Raw genomic sequence first — 17,954 nt, 5'->3', positions numbered from 1 at the left:
GCTGACCTCAAATGTGTTAACTGAAAGGGTTCAAAAGTCTTGGCATGAACAAAACTTAAGTATTGTGAAGAGACTTAAATGAATTATTTTTAGGTGGCCTTGTTGGGTTCTAATTCTGTTGTGAAAACCATCATTACAAAAGTCACATGTTAAACTTTGAGGTAGAACATTAAATAAAAAAAAAACCTATTTGAATGAAAGAGCTCAATCTGTCAGTTTTAAACATTGTTTTGTCAAAATCCCAAAATAGGGGATTTAAAACTATCAAAAGCAATGGTAAATAAAACTTTATTTTGTTGATGGAAATATTTCATAGAAATTAAAAAAAATTTTTTTTAATGTTTGAGAGACAGAGACAGAGTGTGAGCAGGAGAGGTCACAGAGAGGGAGAGGGAGAGGGAGACAGAGAGAAGGAGAGAGAGACACAGAATCTGAAGTGGGCTCCAGGCTCTGAGCTAGCAGCACAGAGCCCGATGCGGGGCTCGAACTCATGAACAGTGAGATCAGACCTGAGCCAAAGTCGGACGTTTAACCAACTGAGCCACCCAGGTGCCCCTGAAAATATTTCATAGGAATTTTAAAAATGCATCATTTATTCAGAAAAGTGTTTCTATATGTGGATCTATCTTGGACTTCGATTAGTCCATTCATTGTGCTACTACCATACTATATTTAAAAAAATATTATATCTCTTGAATTTCTGAAATGTGGAGGAGCAGCCCTTGACTTTGTCAAGATTATCTTTGTTGTTTATCCTTTGCATTTACATATAAATCTTAGAATCAGAGTTGGTTTCCGCAAAGGGAAAAATTTTGATTTTCGTGTTCAAGAGATCAATTTGATGAAATGACATCTCTATAATGTGTCTTCTAACCCATCAATATGGTATTTTCTCCATTAATTTGTTGTTCACATAATAGCTTCTACATCTCTTCGTAGAGGTATTGTGATTTTTTTTTATCGCAAATGGTATAACTTAAAAAAATTTTTTTCTCTGCATGAAAATGCAGGTAATTTTTAATATTCAGCAACCTTGCTCATATATTGTAATAGTTTATCTGTTGATGCTTTTGGATTTGTACATGAACTATCATATGGATGGCTATTTATTTTCCAATCTTTCAGCCTTCCCCCCCTCCCCCCTTTATTGCAGTGGCTAGGAGTTCTAGAACAAAATGGACTAGAAATGGCAATAATGAAAATCCTTGCCTCATCAATTTTACAAGGAAAACTTTCAACCTTTTCTAATGTGTGCAATGTCTGTAGTCTTCTCTTACTACCTATCCACTTAGGGAAGTTCCCTTACATTCCTAGCCTGAGAATTTTTATTGTGAATGGATGTTGAATTTTAGCAAAACTGTTTGCATATCCCAAGGTGATCCCTGTATCTTTCTCCTTTGTTCAGATAATTGATTTTCAAATAGAAAGTCCACCTTAGGTTTTTACCAGACTAGGTTTGGTAATTTCTTTAGAGTTTCTGTGAGTGTTTTCATGAGTCTGTTTGGTTTGTAAATTTTCCCTTGCCACATTGAAAGAGCAAGAAGATAAGGTCCTGAAGGGAATGATTAAAGTGATGGACCATGGTATGTGAGCTGTAGAAGGATATCCTCATTTTTTAGTTAATCTTACATGTGTACTCACTAGGTAAAGGAAAGAAGTGAAAATAACTCCATAGACTTGTGGAGAGCAATAAATGTAAATCTATCGTTTTAGATCGCTAATCAGCCATATAGCTCATTTTACAGTCTTCCTTTGGTCTACCAAACACAATTTAATTGCAAATGCTTAGTGAGGTAAATTTTAATCTTTGGCTCTCCACTGCTTACCCATGTGATAATTCCTCATGAAAAGGAAGTAAAGACTTTAATTATTTGCAATTAGAATCTGATTCACTATTGCTGCCCTACTTAAAGACCTGGAGACATGAGCTTGGGCTGCTCTCAAAATGAGTACAAATGCAGGGGAAACTGCACAAGCATGGTCCATGTTCTTGGCTGGTCCCAGCCTGTGTTCCACTCTTTGTGAAGATCATTACTGCTAGAGTACGAGTTGGGCCCATTGCCAGGTCAGGCGACAGATACACTGTTTCATGTGGAGAATATCCAGACCTTTGGACCTACCCCAAGAAGGCTGCTTTCTTGGGCTTTTCTTTCTTGGAAGAGAGCCAGTAATCTGAAGGGATAAAACTCCCTCATTGTGTTAGTCTGCAGTATACAGATTTCTTTGCATATACATAAACGTACCTGATGTTAGATTAACATCTTAACCTGATGTTAAGATCGACAACAACATTCTTTTAAAAAGTGATATAGTAAATCCTGAGATGTACTGTAAAATAACAGGATACCTATTTGAAAATAAGAATTCAGTTTATCAGTGATTTCAAAGCTAGGTTTTTCCCACATATTCACACCAAAATTAGTAGACTTAATAAAAACTGACAAAAGCAATATGAATAAAAACTAATTTCTTGATAAAGATATTAAGTACCATTAAAATTTCAGAGTTTAAAATTTTAACATTTTATATTCAGTGACTGCCTTTAATTAGACCTAAGGTTTTTTTTAAACATTAAAAGTACTTTGAAAAATACCTTTAGTATTTCTTTTAAAAACTCTTTAAAGCAAATATCAAAAGTTAGAATTTCTCACACGAGAATAGTATTTTCATTTGAGGCCTGTTTCAGGAACGACAGATCTAGGAGGAATAACTTACAGTGACCAGAGTAGCAGTAGACAAAAATGAGTTAAAGCACAAGGTTAGATGACCTTTTAGATTTTTGAGCTATAACGTAATTTTTCCAAAAAACATTCAAGACAAACTAGTTAATAGGAAATGTTAAAAATATTAATATGAACAAGTTAATAGTGTGGAAAAAAAGTATTCTATCAGTACTTGATAGAGCAAGTAGAGAGGCTTAAATTCCCACTCTTATGTAACTGCATTTTGAGAGGTATTAGAATACTTAATACTTAAAATGACCTCAAAGTATTTTTGGAATGATTGCACAGGCATGAGGCAGACTGTCCAATAATGTGGAAAATCTTGTAGTTTGGGAGCACTCCTCTAAAGTTTGGAAAACAGTTTTAGGTTATGTGTTAAATGATAAAATGGATATAGGTTAGAAATGGATGGCCATGGGAGCACCTGGGTGGCTCAGTTGGTTGAGCATCTGATTCTTGATTTCAACTCAGGTCATGATCTCACAGTTCTGGAGTTCGAGTTCCACATAGGGCTCCATGTTGATAGTGGGCAGCCTACTTGGAATTCTTGTATTCCTCCCTGTCTTTCTGCCCCATCCCTTGTGCATGCTCTCAAAAATTAAAAAAAAAAAAATGGATTGCCACAAAGGCTGATCTGAAGGTAGGAAGGTTAATAAAGTAGAATTGTAAAATAAACTCCCTAGAGATCAGTGTTCATATGAGTTCTGAATAAATGATTTTTCTCTAAAGAATGAAATGTTCTATTTCATCTGCATTTTCAGATACTAGGGTATAAATTTAACTTGTAAGATTTTCAAACATCTCTCCAAGAAGCCTTACAGTAGGAGTTTGGAATATCACATTAGCCTATGTAGAGTTGTCTCTCTAAATTTTTATACTGTCAGTTGGCTAATTTATCTGTCTTACTTTGCTTAGAATTTCTGATAAGACAGGATTTGAAGTTGTGGAAAAAAAGACTTTGTAACATGCAAAGATTACATAGTTCATCTTTTATCCCCTTCAAGTGTAGAGGTTGGGATGCCAGAAGCTTGAAAGGGACAGCCAGTTTGTATTTCTTTATACCCAAAACAGTCCTAAAGGTTTTGAAGTTAGTGAATGTGTGCCTGTTTTCAACTCCTAATCTGTTTAAGAATTCTTGATTCAGCTTTTTAGGGAGCCTGTCCTATACATCTTGAGAGTGAACTCATGGGATGGCTTCTGGAGAATGTAGGAGAAGAAAGGGTAGTTCATGCTTGACCTGCTGGACCTGTGTTCCCTTTGACCTGTCAGCCTTCGTAGCAGAAGGAACTAAAATTGCTTGCTGGATGTAGGATTAATGGGAATGATTTGGGGATTTGCAGTGTTCTTTTTCTCTTTCAGGGCCTCCCTAGTGAAAGGACAGGACTGGGTCTGTCCCAGGTCTGTGCACGACAGAAATCCATGACAGTATACCAAATCTTGGCTCAGCTCTGATTCTGTAATTCAAGAAGGACTAGACCCTATATATTCATGAATATGACTAGCTAGTTCCTTTTAGTTTTGTAGGAGACAGCATTTTCCATTGTGACCCCAGTTACTAAATTCTTAACATTCTACATGTATTACCACATGTGACCTTTTGAAGAGTCATGTGATCTGGAATTCAAATGTAATAATGAATATTGAGGAAATCTGAATTCATTTCTTTGTTATGCCACTTACTGAGTTGGTGGCTGTTGAAATTGTGTGTAACCTGTGTCACATGTCTGTTTTAAAATGTGCACTATAATAGAAACTGATTCAGGGATACAACAAGGACTTGGTGATGTAATAATTCGTTTATGCTTCAAGTTGCAGCCAGTCACGGGCAAGTCCATAATTGCACATTTATTGCTAGTAGTAGGTGGGGTTCTAATTAACTGGGGAACCTCTTTGAAATAAAGCTTTATAAATTTTATAAGCTATAGGTCATAATTCTGTAAGGGTGGTAGAGACTTCTAAAATTGACATCATGGGGGACTGAAGATTTTTCTAAATCTGTTACTGAATACTAAAATCCTATTTTATTACCTAGGTTACCTGGGTAGTTTAATCTTCCCATTCACTACTTTGTTCACCTATAAGATGAGGATACTAATAGTATTTACCTTACAGAACTATTAATAATAAAGGAGATAACATATATGAAGTGTACCAGTACATGGTGATTACTCATTAAGTGCTTTTTTCATAATTCACACTAGTATTAATAACATCAATAGCGTGGCCTAATAGGACAGATCACCCAGAAAAGTTGAAATCCTGAGGAAGTATGCTAGATTTTATAATATCTGATAAGATCACTATTTCAAGGCACACACAATTCTTTAAATTGGGAGCCCTTTTGACTGTTTTACCAGTGGTTTGAAATGTTGATGATCCAGAATACGCTTGTTCTGATTTTATGCTCATTTTCAAAAACAATTTCCTGCTATTGTAGAAGTATAAAATTTGTTCATTTGGTCAAATACAGAGCCTTTGTGTTCATTCTAACTTATGTAGAGACCAGAGTGAATATTTCACTTGCTATCAGGAAAACCAAAGGTAATCTCTCCATCTTTGAATTGCTATTGTTCATCAGTTAGGATTACTCATACCCTGAATTTCTAGTTTCCTAAACCTTGTGTCCCGAAGTGTGTTCCTTTCTTCTCTTTCCCAATTTTCTATCCTTTGTCCTAATTTTTCCTTCTTCCCATGAACATTTGTTGAGCGCTTACAAGGGCCATAACACATCACCACAAGTGTTCTTAGTCTTTGAAGAGTATATAGCTTGCTGGTGGTGGTATGACAATTGTGTTAGTGGTGGGCTATCGGGAAAGGCTTGGACTTATGGGCAGTGCGGATCAGTGGTAACTTGTTGAGCTAACAGGGATGTTCCTGAAAATGACTTTGTTTGGACATGAATGAAGGACGAGTGAGAGGGACCGGGATGGAAGATGATGGGGCCATTTTGGAGACTTTGTCTAATGTTGCATTCATGATGCTGATATTCTAAGAAGGACTTGAATGAGTTTAGAGACATGGACACTGACAATAGGAGCAATACGAAAAAGGTTGTGAAAGAGAAATGACAAAACTTGGTGACCAGATAAAAAGGATAAAAGGACAAGAAGAGCTCAATGGTAGTGTACTGTTTAGTGTGAGTTGCATGTAACAGGTTATTACTCATAATGAAAGTAAAGCTTGGAATAGGGATAGAAAACTGAATTTAGTATATTTTGAATATAAAGTGCCGGGAGGATGTTCAAGTAGAATCATGGATTCCTAATTACATTGTTGAAAATAATCCATGATATAAACTACTAAAAAATTGTGAAACAATCTCCATGCATTCCATAAAACACTATATGGTTAAGTGTTGTATTTACAGATGTAATTAAACATCTTAAAATCTAGTGGGCAGATTATCCATTGCATGATGTTCCTGATTTGATGGATTTGGTTTGCTCTAAATTAGTTGTGGGCCGTAATACGCTTGTTACTAATAAAGGATGGCACATCACTTTAGCATTTGACTTGGAACATAAATAAAGACAAACATTTCATAAAGATGATGTAATTGACACATGAGCTTTGAATGCCCATTTAAGATACTTAGAAAGGTCACTTTATCATTTGTTGCACTGCTTAATTAGAAAGTTCAAAAAGTAATGATATTAGACATTAAACCTGTGAAAGTTACAGATGCTGTTTTTAGAAATGTAACTAAAAATTACCATTAAAAAACAAGTTTATTGTAATGGCTTAATGGACACTGAGATGTTAATTACGTAGTTTTATTCACTTTGAATCACACCCATCCCATGTAGCCTATGTTAAAATTTGAGCTGTATACTTAAGTACCTTTTGGCTCATTATATACATTTTTATGGCTAAGTACTTGTGTATTCTATGAAAGTTTCTACAAAAATAAGATCGTACACATTTTTTACTTAAGAACACATGGCCTGGGGCCCCTGGGTGGCTCAGTCGGTTGAGCGTCCGACTTCGGCTCAGGTCACGATCTCGTGGTCCGTGAGTTCGAGCCCCGCATCGGGCTCTGGGCTGATGGCTCAGAGCCTGGAGCCTGCTTCCGATTCTGTGTCTCCCTCTCTCTTTGCCCCTCCCCCGTTCATGCTCTGTCTCTGTCTCAAATGTTAAAAAAAAAAAAAAAAAAATTAAAAAACAAACACATGGCCATCCTTCCATATCATACACAGAGACCTAATTCAGTAACAGTTGTATAACATTTCATTCAGTTATTTCTCTGTTGAGGATGTTAGTTTGAAAATTCTTAAATTGAGCCTCTTGGATTTTTTAGCTATAAAAGCCATTTATCTGCAAAATTAAAACAATGAAAACTTTCTTCCTAATACTCCTATTGTATATTTCATTTTGTCCTGCTTTAGGTAGCATTACCAGAACAATAGTATATGATAGTGAGAGCTGTCCTATTGCTTGAATAGCTGTTAGTTTAGTACATTATTTAAGAATTTAATATAATAGGCGCACGTGGGTGGCTCAGTTGGTTAAACATCCAACTTAGGCTCAGGTCATGATCTCAGAACTTGAGTTCGAGTCCTACGTTGGGCTCTGTGCTGACAGCTTGGAGGCTGGAGCCTTCTTCACATTCTGTGTCTTCCTCTCTCCTTCTTCCCACCCCCCACTTGTGTTTGATCACTATTTCTCAAAAAGAAACATAAAAAAAAACCTTAATATGTATCATGAATATATGAATCAACATGAAATGCAGGACTGTGAGCAACCCATGTAAAACCATGTACTTCCGCTCATACCCTCCCATTGTGTCCACCTGCCTTCCCTCACATGAGGCAGCCATCACTTTTAAATCCCAAAACTCAGTGAAAAGATTCATTCATACGGCTGTGTTTTGAGGAAGTATGAAATCCTATTTCTTTTCAATCATTTTGGCAAAGTTGTATACAACATTATCATTTCATTTGCTATAGAAATTAAATTTTGGGGATCTCTAATACTGTTTGTTAAATTATGGTTATTTTTTTCCCCCTTTAACCTTCATTGTCAAACAGTATCTTTTAATGGTTAAAACCACTGATGCTGGAACCAGATTCCCAGAATTTGTATCCCAGATGTGCTATTTAATATATGGCTGGATTTTATTAACCTGATTCTATGAAACTTTTGTTTGTGATAGGCAAATCTAAACTGTTCTCTGTTATGATAAGTAGTCTATTTAGTTTTGTTCCTTTTATTTGCAGCTCCATTGATGATCAGCTGTGGTTATAAATTTTTCAGTTTCCATGTTGCAGATTTTCATCTGTAATATGGGATTAACAACAATACTTACGTCCTTTGGGACTGTTAAATGAGTTAATATAATGAAATTTGCCAGAAATGCACTTGACTCATTGTAAGCAGTCTGTTAGGTATTGTATTTTATATCGATGGTTGAATTCTTTTTTCCCTAATTCCTTACGTAAGATGATTTTCTTCTTAGAAATTACCTCCTCCCTTTAAAACTGGAAGTTCTGGGTATGTGTTTCTCCCTTCTAATGTGCTTATATTTAGTAACTTACATTTTGTATTTAAAAGTAAATTCTATCCCTTTTGCATTAAGCTTTATGAATTATTTCCTTCTGCCCTACTGAAATTTTCTTAAGCTGAATATGCCAATTTTCAGTGTTGTTAGCAGTATGAGACATTCAGGTGCTCCACATTATATTTCTGTGATTTGTCAGTATTTTTCATTTTAGCCTTTTGGGTAGGTATATAGTCATGTCTCATTGTGAATTGGCTTTTTCATGATAATCAATATTTTGGCAGCATTTCATATGTTCATATATTTTTGGATTTTGTCTATTGTGAAGTATTCAAGTCTCCCTTAATTTTACTGGTTTTTATCAATTATGGTTTAACTATATAACCCATATATAAGCCATTTGTTTATATTGCAACTATCTTCTCCCATAATGGTGTTTTTAGTGAACACAAGTTCAGTCTTAATTTATTCAAATGAATAGTTTATAATGTTTAGTATTGTTTGTGTCCTAAGCAATCCTTTCCTTTTTTGAAATTTTAACTAAGATCATGAAAATCCTCTTTCCTGTCATCTTCTAAGAACCTTATGAAACGAATTTGGAGTTTTCTTTTTTGCAAATCTTACAGTATTTGAAAACGTACTGTTCTTTTTTTAAATACTTAATAGTATTTAGTGGTGAAGCTCTTGGAACTTGGATTATTTGGGGGAAAATTGATTAGGACTCAGTTTTTAGACTTTTTTATTTGGACAAACTTTTAAAAAGGTGGTTATTTAGGCTTTTTAATTCTTCATAGGCCATATTTGATAAGTTGTGTTTTTCCAAGAATGTTCTAGAAAACAGCTCTAAATTTGTTTCCATCAAATTGCTTGTATTACTTGTTAATGTCCATAGGATCTTGATACTGGCTAGTTTTTCCTTTTTAACTTAGCCAGAATTAAATCTTTAGACGTGCAATTTTGTAGTATTCCAGAAGCTTCTTTCCCCCTTTATTCTATTTTTTCTATTAATTGCTATGTTGTTGCCTTTAATCATTCCAGTTTGGAGTTCTCATTTGTTTCATTATTTTAGCCTATATAGAGCCATCTACTCTAAATAACTCTCATCAGTCTAACTTCTTCAAACCACAGTGCTTCCTTAATTGGATTATATTCCCATTTTACCTACTATTGCTGGCAAGGGAAATAGTTGATTTCTTAGCGCCCAAGCTGGACACTCTTGGGGAGATTTCTCAGTGAGATACTGACTGGCCCTGTGTAACTACCCATTCAGCTTTGTATGAATTTGATTATTTTAGACACCTCATGTAAGTGAAATTATACAGCCTTTTCTTTTGTGACTGGCTTCTTAGCATAATGTCAAGGTTCTTTAGCATGTAAAAATTTCCTTTTTAAGGCTGAATAATCCATAGTATGTATATACCACATTTCATTTATCCCTTGATGGACATTAGGGTTGCTTCCATCTTTTGGCTATTGTGAACAATGCTGCATGGAATGTGGGTGTAGAAATACCTCTTGAAGACCCTGCTTTTGATTTTTTTCTTTGAACATCTCAGAAGTAGACTTGCTGGATCTTACAGTAGTTCTATTTGTAATATTTTCAGACACCTTTATTTTCTGTAGCGGTTGCACCATTTTTATAATCCCACCAATAGTTTGCAGGGATTGCAATGTCTGCACATTCTCACCAACACTTAGGTTTTTTATAGTAGCCATCCTAGTGGGTGTGAAGTGATACCTCACTGTAGCTTTCATTTGAATTTTTCTAATTAGTAATGAGCATCTTGTCACATGGTTGTTTGGCCATTTATATATTGCCTTTGGTGAAATGTCTATTCACATCCTTTGCCCATATTTGAATAGGGCTATTTTTTGTGGAGTTGTGCAAGTCTTTTCAAAAGACATTGTATGGGGCACCTGGGTGGCTCAGATGGTTGAGCGTCTGACTTCAGCTGAGGTCACGATCTCCTGGTCTGTGAGTTCGAGCCCCGCGTCGGGCTCTGGGCTGATGGCTCAGAGCCTGGAGCCTACTTCTGATTCTGTGTCTCCCTCTCTCTCTGCCCCTCCCCCATTCATGCTCTGTCTCTCTCTGTCTCAAAAATAAATAAATGTTAAAAAAAATTTTAAAAAAGACATCGTATGTGTATATATCTGTATATACACACAATGTATACACACACACATCTCCCCATTTGTTCAGGGAGTTGTATTTATGATCCCTACCATTCCTGTATTTCCATTAGAATGTAATTATCTGGGGGAGAAAATAAAGGTCAGTGGGTTAATGGAGCTTGCCTTTTTTTAGTCCATAAATAATAATCAAATATATAATAAGAAAACTATATCCTGCATTTCATCATAGTTCTGATGCTTTTTTTAAATAGGAAGTTTGAGTGAATGGTACTTACTATGGTCCTAACCATTGCAGTCTATCAAGTTCCTATAACACTGGTTCACAGCATGCATCTATTAAATTGATACTCATTAATACTACAATGTTGAAAAAATTTCCCATGATAATTTCAAATCAGATTATAGTACACTTAATGGAGTTCAAGGAGCATATCCCAGAATGACTTATTCTAGCAAATAAACAGAAAATCTCATGAGCTTTATCTAATAAGTATTGATAAAGAGATCCATTAAAAAAAAATTAAACACAGATCCAAGCATGTTCTTTTACTTCCATAACGGCTTACCAACAACAATTGCAAGTAGATGGTGCACCGTGCTTATGACCATCCGGTATCACTAGGCAAGATTCTGCTGCCAGTAGTGAACCTAGTGGAAAAAAAGGAAGACTTTGCTGCCAGCCAAATAGGTGAATATGTCACCAGTGTATGACTGTCAGCCAGAAAGAGCCTAATCAATACTTTCCCTTCAGGCTTCCCGAAAGCATCTGCTAAGCAAAATCTCCAGAACCTGGCACATCAAGACTTAAAGAAGAGTGGAAACACAGCTCAATAGCTTTGGAGAGCCATTTGTCTTAAATAATTAAAATCCAACCCCCCCACCAAAAAAAATAAAGCACCTGCTGTTATATATCACCATCACCCCAAAACTAAGGCTACATTTCTCATGAGACTTAGAAATATTTTTAAAACAAGGGGATTATGGTACACCGGAGTCTGTTATAAGAGCTGTTAAACACTTGTGAATCACTTTCCTAAAGTAATGAGAATGAACAACTTTGTTTTCCACTTGACGCATGCTTGTGTAACAATGCCCTGAGATTGCCGAACAGAATCACCCACTGCTCCTGCCTCAAGAATTTGAGCATCACAGCACAACTCTGTGGATGAGCATTTTAACTCTAATTTTATAAACCTAGCAACAAAATAGCCGACCATTTTTCCTAAACGACGTGGCAGTTAGACATTTTTTTTTAAAGTTAATTTGAAGGGCATGTGTCTGTCAACACATTATTTCTTCATAACTAGTAATGACAAAAATAATAACGACTGTTTACTAAGTCCTGATCTAATAGCTCTGTGTGAATGGTCTAATCTTTTGAAAACCTGGTCTGGGATGGGTGGTAGAATATACTAACCCAAGATAAACCACTTTAGCATACAGATTATTTTGAACTAAAGGCCTTACAAAGATGCAAAATGGGCTTTCTAATTCTCTTCAGGAAAACAGATTTGTAGATATTTTCTCCCATTCAGTAGTCATCCTTTTCAGTCTGTTGTGTCTGTCCTTTGGTGCAATTTAAAAATTTGATGTAGTCCCATTTGTCTATTTAGTCATCTGTGCTATGGTGTTCTACCCATCCAAGCAGTCCTTGTGAAATCCAATATCATGAAGCTTTTCTTCCATGTTCTTTCTCAGGACTTGGAGAGTTTGGGGTCTTTTAGGTCTTTAAGATGTTGAGTTTTACAAGCTAAGGCTCTAATTTCATTCTTCTGCATGTGGATACTCCGTTTACTCATCACCTCTTGTCAAGGATATCATTCTTTAACCCATAGAGTGGTCTTGGCACCCTTGAAGATCATTTGACCAAATACATCAGCGTTTATTTCTGGCCTCTGTGTTCTGTTCCATTGATCTATATGTGCTAGTCTTGCTATGCATGGTCTTACATAAGTCTTTTTGTTGACATACTTTCCATAGGTATAAAATGAGTAGAATTACGGGGGTAGGTGTACATATGTGTCAAACTTGAAAATTGCCAAGCGGTTTTTCCAAAGTGGTTGCTCTAACACTTGGTGCTGTTTTTTAAATTTAAGCCGTTTGGGTAGGCAGAATCAGTTTCTTTTTGTCTCGAAGTTGAATTGTTACTGAAGCACTTATTCTGAAATTTATTCTTAAATACGTATTACTTCTTGTCTCTTCCTACTAGAGTATAAACTTTATAAGGTTCTGTTTGCTCTGCAATTTATAAATGTTCCTTGATGTAGAGTAGGTATAATGTTTATTTTAAACTGATGAACAAGTCAGAGTATACTTATTTCCTATTGACTCTGAGATTGGTATATTAAGTTACATCTGGGTCTACGAAGTGGATATTTTAGTGGTGGAGTCACCCCCGGATAAAGATGGTAGGACAACGTTTTAGGGCTATACACGGTTTGCCAAGTTCAGAATTTCCCAATGAGATAAATTTCAAAACATAAGCGCACAGTAATATCCAAGGGCAGGATGGTTTTAAATATTAGAAAAAGTTGACATGTGGAAACCATGCTTAAGGACTTTGATTACTTACAACCGTAAGATTACTGCTTATTTAAAATGAAATTATTGTTGTCATACTCTTATATTTCTGTATAATCCTTATAGTACAACTGAGTCTGAATAGTTTTGGTATTCGGTTTATTGAGTATCCGGGACCTTGGATTTCTTCTTACCTGATTCCTTTGGTCCACTTTTCTGTTAAATACTTGCAAACAGTTGTCAGAAAAAAAATACAGAAGACTAAAGGACTTACCCATGGCATCTGCGATTAACATTGAATAATTTGCTGTATTTTTTCATTCCTAAAAAGTTTTATTTTTGAGAGAAGGTAAGCAGGGAATGAGTAGAGAGAGGGGCACAGGGGATTGAACGGGGTTCTGCAGTAACACCAGCGAACCCACTGTAGGGTCCAAACTCAGGAACTGTGAGATCTTGACTTGGGCCGAAGTCAGACACAACTGACTGAGCTACCCAGGTGCCCCTGAATTCTGTATTTAAACATAACGAAACAAAAGTAATCAGGTATCTTATAAATCAAATATTATAAAATGCAGATCTACAGTTTTTCTGGATTCAAAGAGTTACCAATGTTTCATGGTTTTTCTGTCTGGTAATCTTTACATGATGTCTAACAAAAGGTTTTGTTCTGTATCATACAAAATGTGATTGATCTATAATGAGTTGAAATGCCATTGGCTTGAGCACCCAGTTTACCTGAGGAAAAAAAGGGGGACTCCTCAGTTTTAAATTTTTCTACCGTTAATAAATGCTCTTCAACAGTCTTAGCTGTTTAAAAAAAAAAAAAAGACTCGGAGTTTGGTTTCTGTTGGGCCAATCTATGAAAAATAACATTTTATTACTGGGAATAGTAATAAACTGCTGCATCACGGAGTTAAATTTCTTTTTATCTTTTATTTCATGTTGGAAGGTGATGTGTGTGTATTTTTGCCTATTTTGTGCAGTATTTTTAGTCCCATCTAATTTAATGGCTCTGCATTATATTCTTTTCTCCCCCCAGAAAGTCAAATAAAGAAAACCACTTTACCCTTTCAAAACTATAGCAACACAAATGAAGATCTTAATGTAAAGAAGGAAATGGTTTTAGGATACCCTTCAAAAAATAAATCATTGGAAGATGAAAGAAGTCAATTACATTCCAGGAAAAAACGTTTTTTATCCTACCCGAGATATGTGGAAGTTATGGTTACAGCTGACGCTAAAATGGTTCATCATCATGGACAGAATTTGCAGCACTATGTACTAACACTAATGTCAATTGTAAGTAAACTTGTTCTTTAAACTTTCTAAGATGTGTAATGTTTCCCTCACATTTATCTGAAAAGTTACTCGAACTTGTTAAAACATTTGAAAGTCTCTGAAAACACTTAAAGAATAATTCGAATATTTTCAGTATCCTATATTTTCTACCCTTTGGTGACAGGGAAGATTCTAGTAGCCCTGATATTTCACCCTTTGAATCTGATTATTTTTTTAAAGCTTATTTGTTTTGGGGGGAGGGGAGGAGATCGCTAGCACATGTGTGCAGGGGAAGGGTACAGAGAGAGGGAGAGAGAATCCCAAGCAGGCACCGTGCTATCAGTGCAGAGCCTAATGTGGGATTCGAACTCCTAAACTGTGAGATCATGACCTGAACCAAAATCCAGAGTTGGAGGCTTAACCAATTGACCCACTGAGCTTCCCGTGATTCTGATTTATATATATATTTTTAACATTCATTCGTTTTTTGAGAGATAGAGCCATGAGTGGGGGAGGGACAGCGAGCGAGAGGGAGACACAAAATCTGAAGTAGGCTCCAGGCTCTGAGCAGTCAGCACAGAGCTCGATGTGGGGCTTGAACTCAAGAACCATGACTGAGCCACCCAGGTGTGCCTCCCCACCCCCCAATCTGATTTTTAAATCTTATTTCTGCACAGAAGGAATGGAAACTATTTTGCTATTGCTATACTTGTCAAGTCAGAAATTGGAATAAATGATATTTTTAAGGTTTTTAATTTTAATTCCAGCTTAATATATTGTTAATGTAGTGTTCTATTAGTTTTCAGGTGAATATTCAACAGTTCTATACTTAGTGCTCATCATGATAAGTGTACTCTTTAATCTCCATCACCGATTTCACCCACCTCCTTTTCTGGTGGTAATCCTTAGTTCTCTATGGTTAAGAGTCTGTCTTCTTTTTTTTTTTATTATTTATTTTTTATTTTTTTACCTTTGTTCATTGTTAAATTCCACACGTGAATAAAATCATATTTCTTTCTGACTTAATTTGCTTAGCATTATACTCCAGCTCCATCCATGTTGTTTCAAATGGCAAGGCTTCATTTTTTTATGGCTAAGTAGTATTCCATTACGTGTGTATGTCAGACACATGCACACCACCTCTTTATCCATTCATTTATCAGTGGACACTTGGGCTGCTTCCATAACTTGGCTTTTGTAAATAATGCTGCAATAAACATAGGAGTGCATGTGTCACTTTGCATTAGTGTTTAGGTGTTTTGGGGGGTAAGTACCCAGTAGGGCAATTACTGGATCATAGGGCAGTTCTGTTTTTACTTTTTGAGGAAGTTCCACACTTTTTTCTATAGTGGCTGTACTAGTTTGCTTTCGCACCAGTGGTGCAAGAGAGTTCCTTTTTCTCCACATCCTCACCAACACTTGTTTCTTGTGTTATTTTAGCCATTCTGATGGGTGTGAGTTGATAACCCCTTGTAGTTTTGATTTGCATTTTCCCGGATGAGAAATTTTGAGCATGTCTGTTGGCCATCTGTGTGTCTTTGGAGAAATTCCTGTTCATGTTTTCTGCCCATTTTTAAAATTGGATTATGTGGTTTTTTTGGCTGTTGAATCAATTCTTTATGTATTTTGGATATATATACATCCATACTCATACATGGATATGCCATTTGCAAATAGCTTTTTTCCCTTTCTGTAGGTTGGTTTTTAGTTTTGTTGTTGGTTTCCCTTGCTCTGCAGAGTTTTCTATTTTGATGTCCCAATGGTTTACTTTTGCTTTTATTTCCCTTGCTTCAGGAGGCCTATGTGAAAAAAAAACTGTTAGACTGACGTCAGAGAAATTGCTTCCTGTGCTCTCTTCTAGGATTTTTATGGTTTCGTGTCTTATGTGTAGGTCTTTGATCCATTTTGAATTTATTTTTGTACCTGGTGTGAGAAAGGATCCAGTTTTATTCTTTTGCATGTCGCTGTCCAGTTTTCCCAACACCATTGGTTGAAGAGACCGTCTTTTTCCCATTGGATGTTCTTTCCTGTTTTGTTAAAGATTAATTGACCATATAACTATGGGTGTATTTCAGAGTTCTGTATTTGGATCTATTGATCTATAGGTCTATTTTTATGCCAGTACAGTACTGTTTTAATTACTACAGCTTTTTAATATAACTTGAAGTCTGGAATTAGGATACCTCCAGTTTTATTTGTCTGCTTCAAGATGGCTTTGGCTACCAGGGTCTTTATCTGTCTCATAGAAATTTTAGGATTGTTCTCTCTCTGTGAAAAATCCTTGGTGGTATTTTGATATGGATTGTATTAAATCCATAGATTGCTTTGGGTACTATAGACATTTTAAAAAGATTTGTTCTTGCAACCTGTATAAAATGTCTTTCCATTTCTTTAGATTTTCTTGAACTTATTTAATCTGTTTTATAGTTTTCAGAATAAAGGTCTTTCACCTCTTGGATTAAGTTTATTCCTAGATACTTCATTATTTTTAGTGCTGATATAAATGGGATTGTGTTCTTCTATGTATCCTGCTTTATTCATGTATAAAAATGCAACAGATTTCTGTACATGGATTTTTGAATCCTGCAAATTTATTGAATTCACTTATTCTAGTTTTTTGGAATCATTAGGGTTTTCTACATATGGTATCACTAGATTTGCAACTAGTGTAAGTTTTATTTCTTAACAATTTAGATACCTATTATTTTGTTTCTTGCCTAATTACCGTGGCTAGGACTTACTTCTATGTTGAATAGAAGTCATGAGAGTAGACATCCTTGTTTTGTTCCTGATCTTTGGTTGAAAAGCTCAGTTTTTCCCTGTTGAATGTTGTTAATTGTGGTTATTTATATAGGGCCTTTACGATGTTGAGGTATGTTCTAAGCCTGCTTTGTTGAGGGTTTTTATGAATGGATGTTGTACTTTGTCAAATGCTATATCTGTATCTGTTGAAATGATGATACGGTTTTTATCCTTAATGTGATGTATCACGTTGATTTATTTACAAATATTGAACCACCTTGTATCCTAGGAATAAATCGTACTTGATCATGGTGAATGGTTTTTCAATGTATCATGGGATTCAGTTTGCTAGTATTTTGTTGAGCATTTTTACATGTGTTTTCATCAGAGATACTGGCCTCTAGTTCTGTGTGTGTGTGTGTGTGTGTGTGTGTGTGTGTGTGTGTGTGTGTGGTGTCTTTATCTGGTTTTGATATCTGGTTGATACTGACCTTACAGAATGAATTTCCTTTATTTTTTTTCCCCCTTTTTTTGGAATAGTTTGAGGAGAATGGGTATTAACTATAAATGTTCAGAATCTTCCTATGAAACCAACTGTTCTAGACTTTTAATGGGAGTTTTTTGATTACTGATTCAATTTCATTGCTGGTAATTGATCTGTTCAAATTTCTACTCTTCCTGCTTCAGTTTTGGTAGGTTATGTTTCTAGGAATTCATTGTTTCTTGGTTCAATTTGTTGGCATGAGTTTTCATAATCTCCTCTTACAGTTGTCTGTATTTCTTTGGTTTTGTTCCTCTTTAATTTGTGATATTTATGACTTTTTCTGCACTTTTTTTTTTTAAATGAGTCTGGCTGGAAGTTTATCAATTTTGTTGATCTTTTCAAAGAACCAGCTCCTGGTTTCATTTATCTGTTGTATTTTTTTAGTTTTATATATATTTATACTCTTATCATTTCCTTTATACTCTTTATCATTTCCTTTCTACTGGTTTTGGGTTGTTTCTTTTTCTAGCTCCTTTAGGTGGTATACAGGTAGGTGGTTCAAGATTTTTCTTCTGGT

The 17,954-nt window shown here is 35.5% G+C and overlaps 1 protein-coding gene across 1 annotated transcript in view; it reads left to right on the top strand.

Annotated features, from left to right (window-relative positions):
* Nucleotides 1-17,954, top strand: part of ADAMTS20 (ADAM metallopeptidase with thrombospondin type 1 motif 20) — a 176,923-nt gene that overhangs the window by 29,533 nt on the left and 129,436 nt on the right. The window contains exon 4 of the mRNA XM_043563431.1: nucleotides 13,913-14,172. Coding sequence (XP_043419366.1) covers nucleotides 13,913-14,172 — 260 coding nt within the window. The remainder of the gene's footprint in view (nucleotides 1-13,912; nucleotides 14,173-17,954) is intronic.

Source organism: Prionailurus bengalensis, chromosome B4, assembly GCF_016509475.1.
Source record: "Prionailurus bengalensis isolate Pbe53 chromosome B4, Fcat_Pben_1.1_paternal_pri, whole genome shotgun sequence".
Lineage (NCBI taxonomy): Eukaryota > Metazoa > Chordata > Mammalia > Carnivora > Felidae > Prionailurus > Prionailurus bengalensis.
This window is presented reverse-complemented; position numbering and strand designations above follow the sequence as displayed.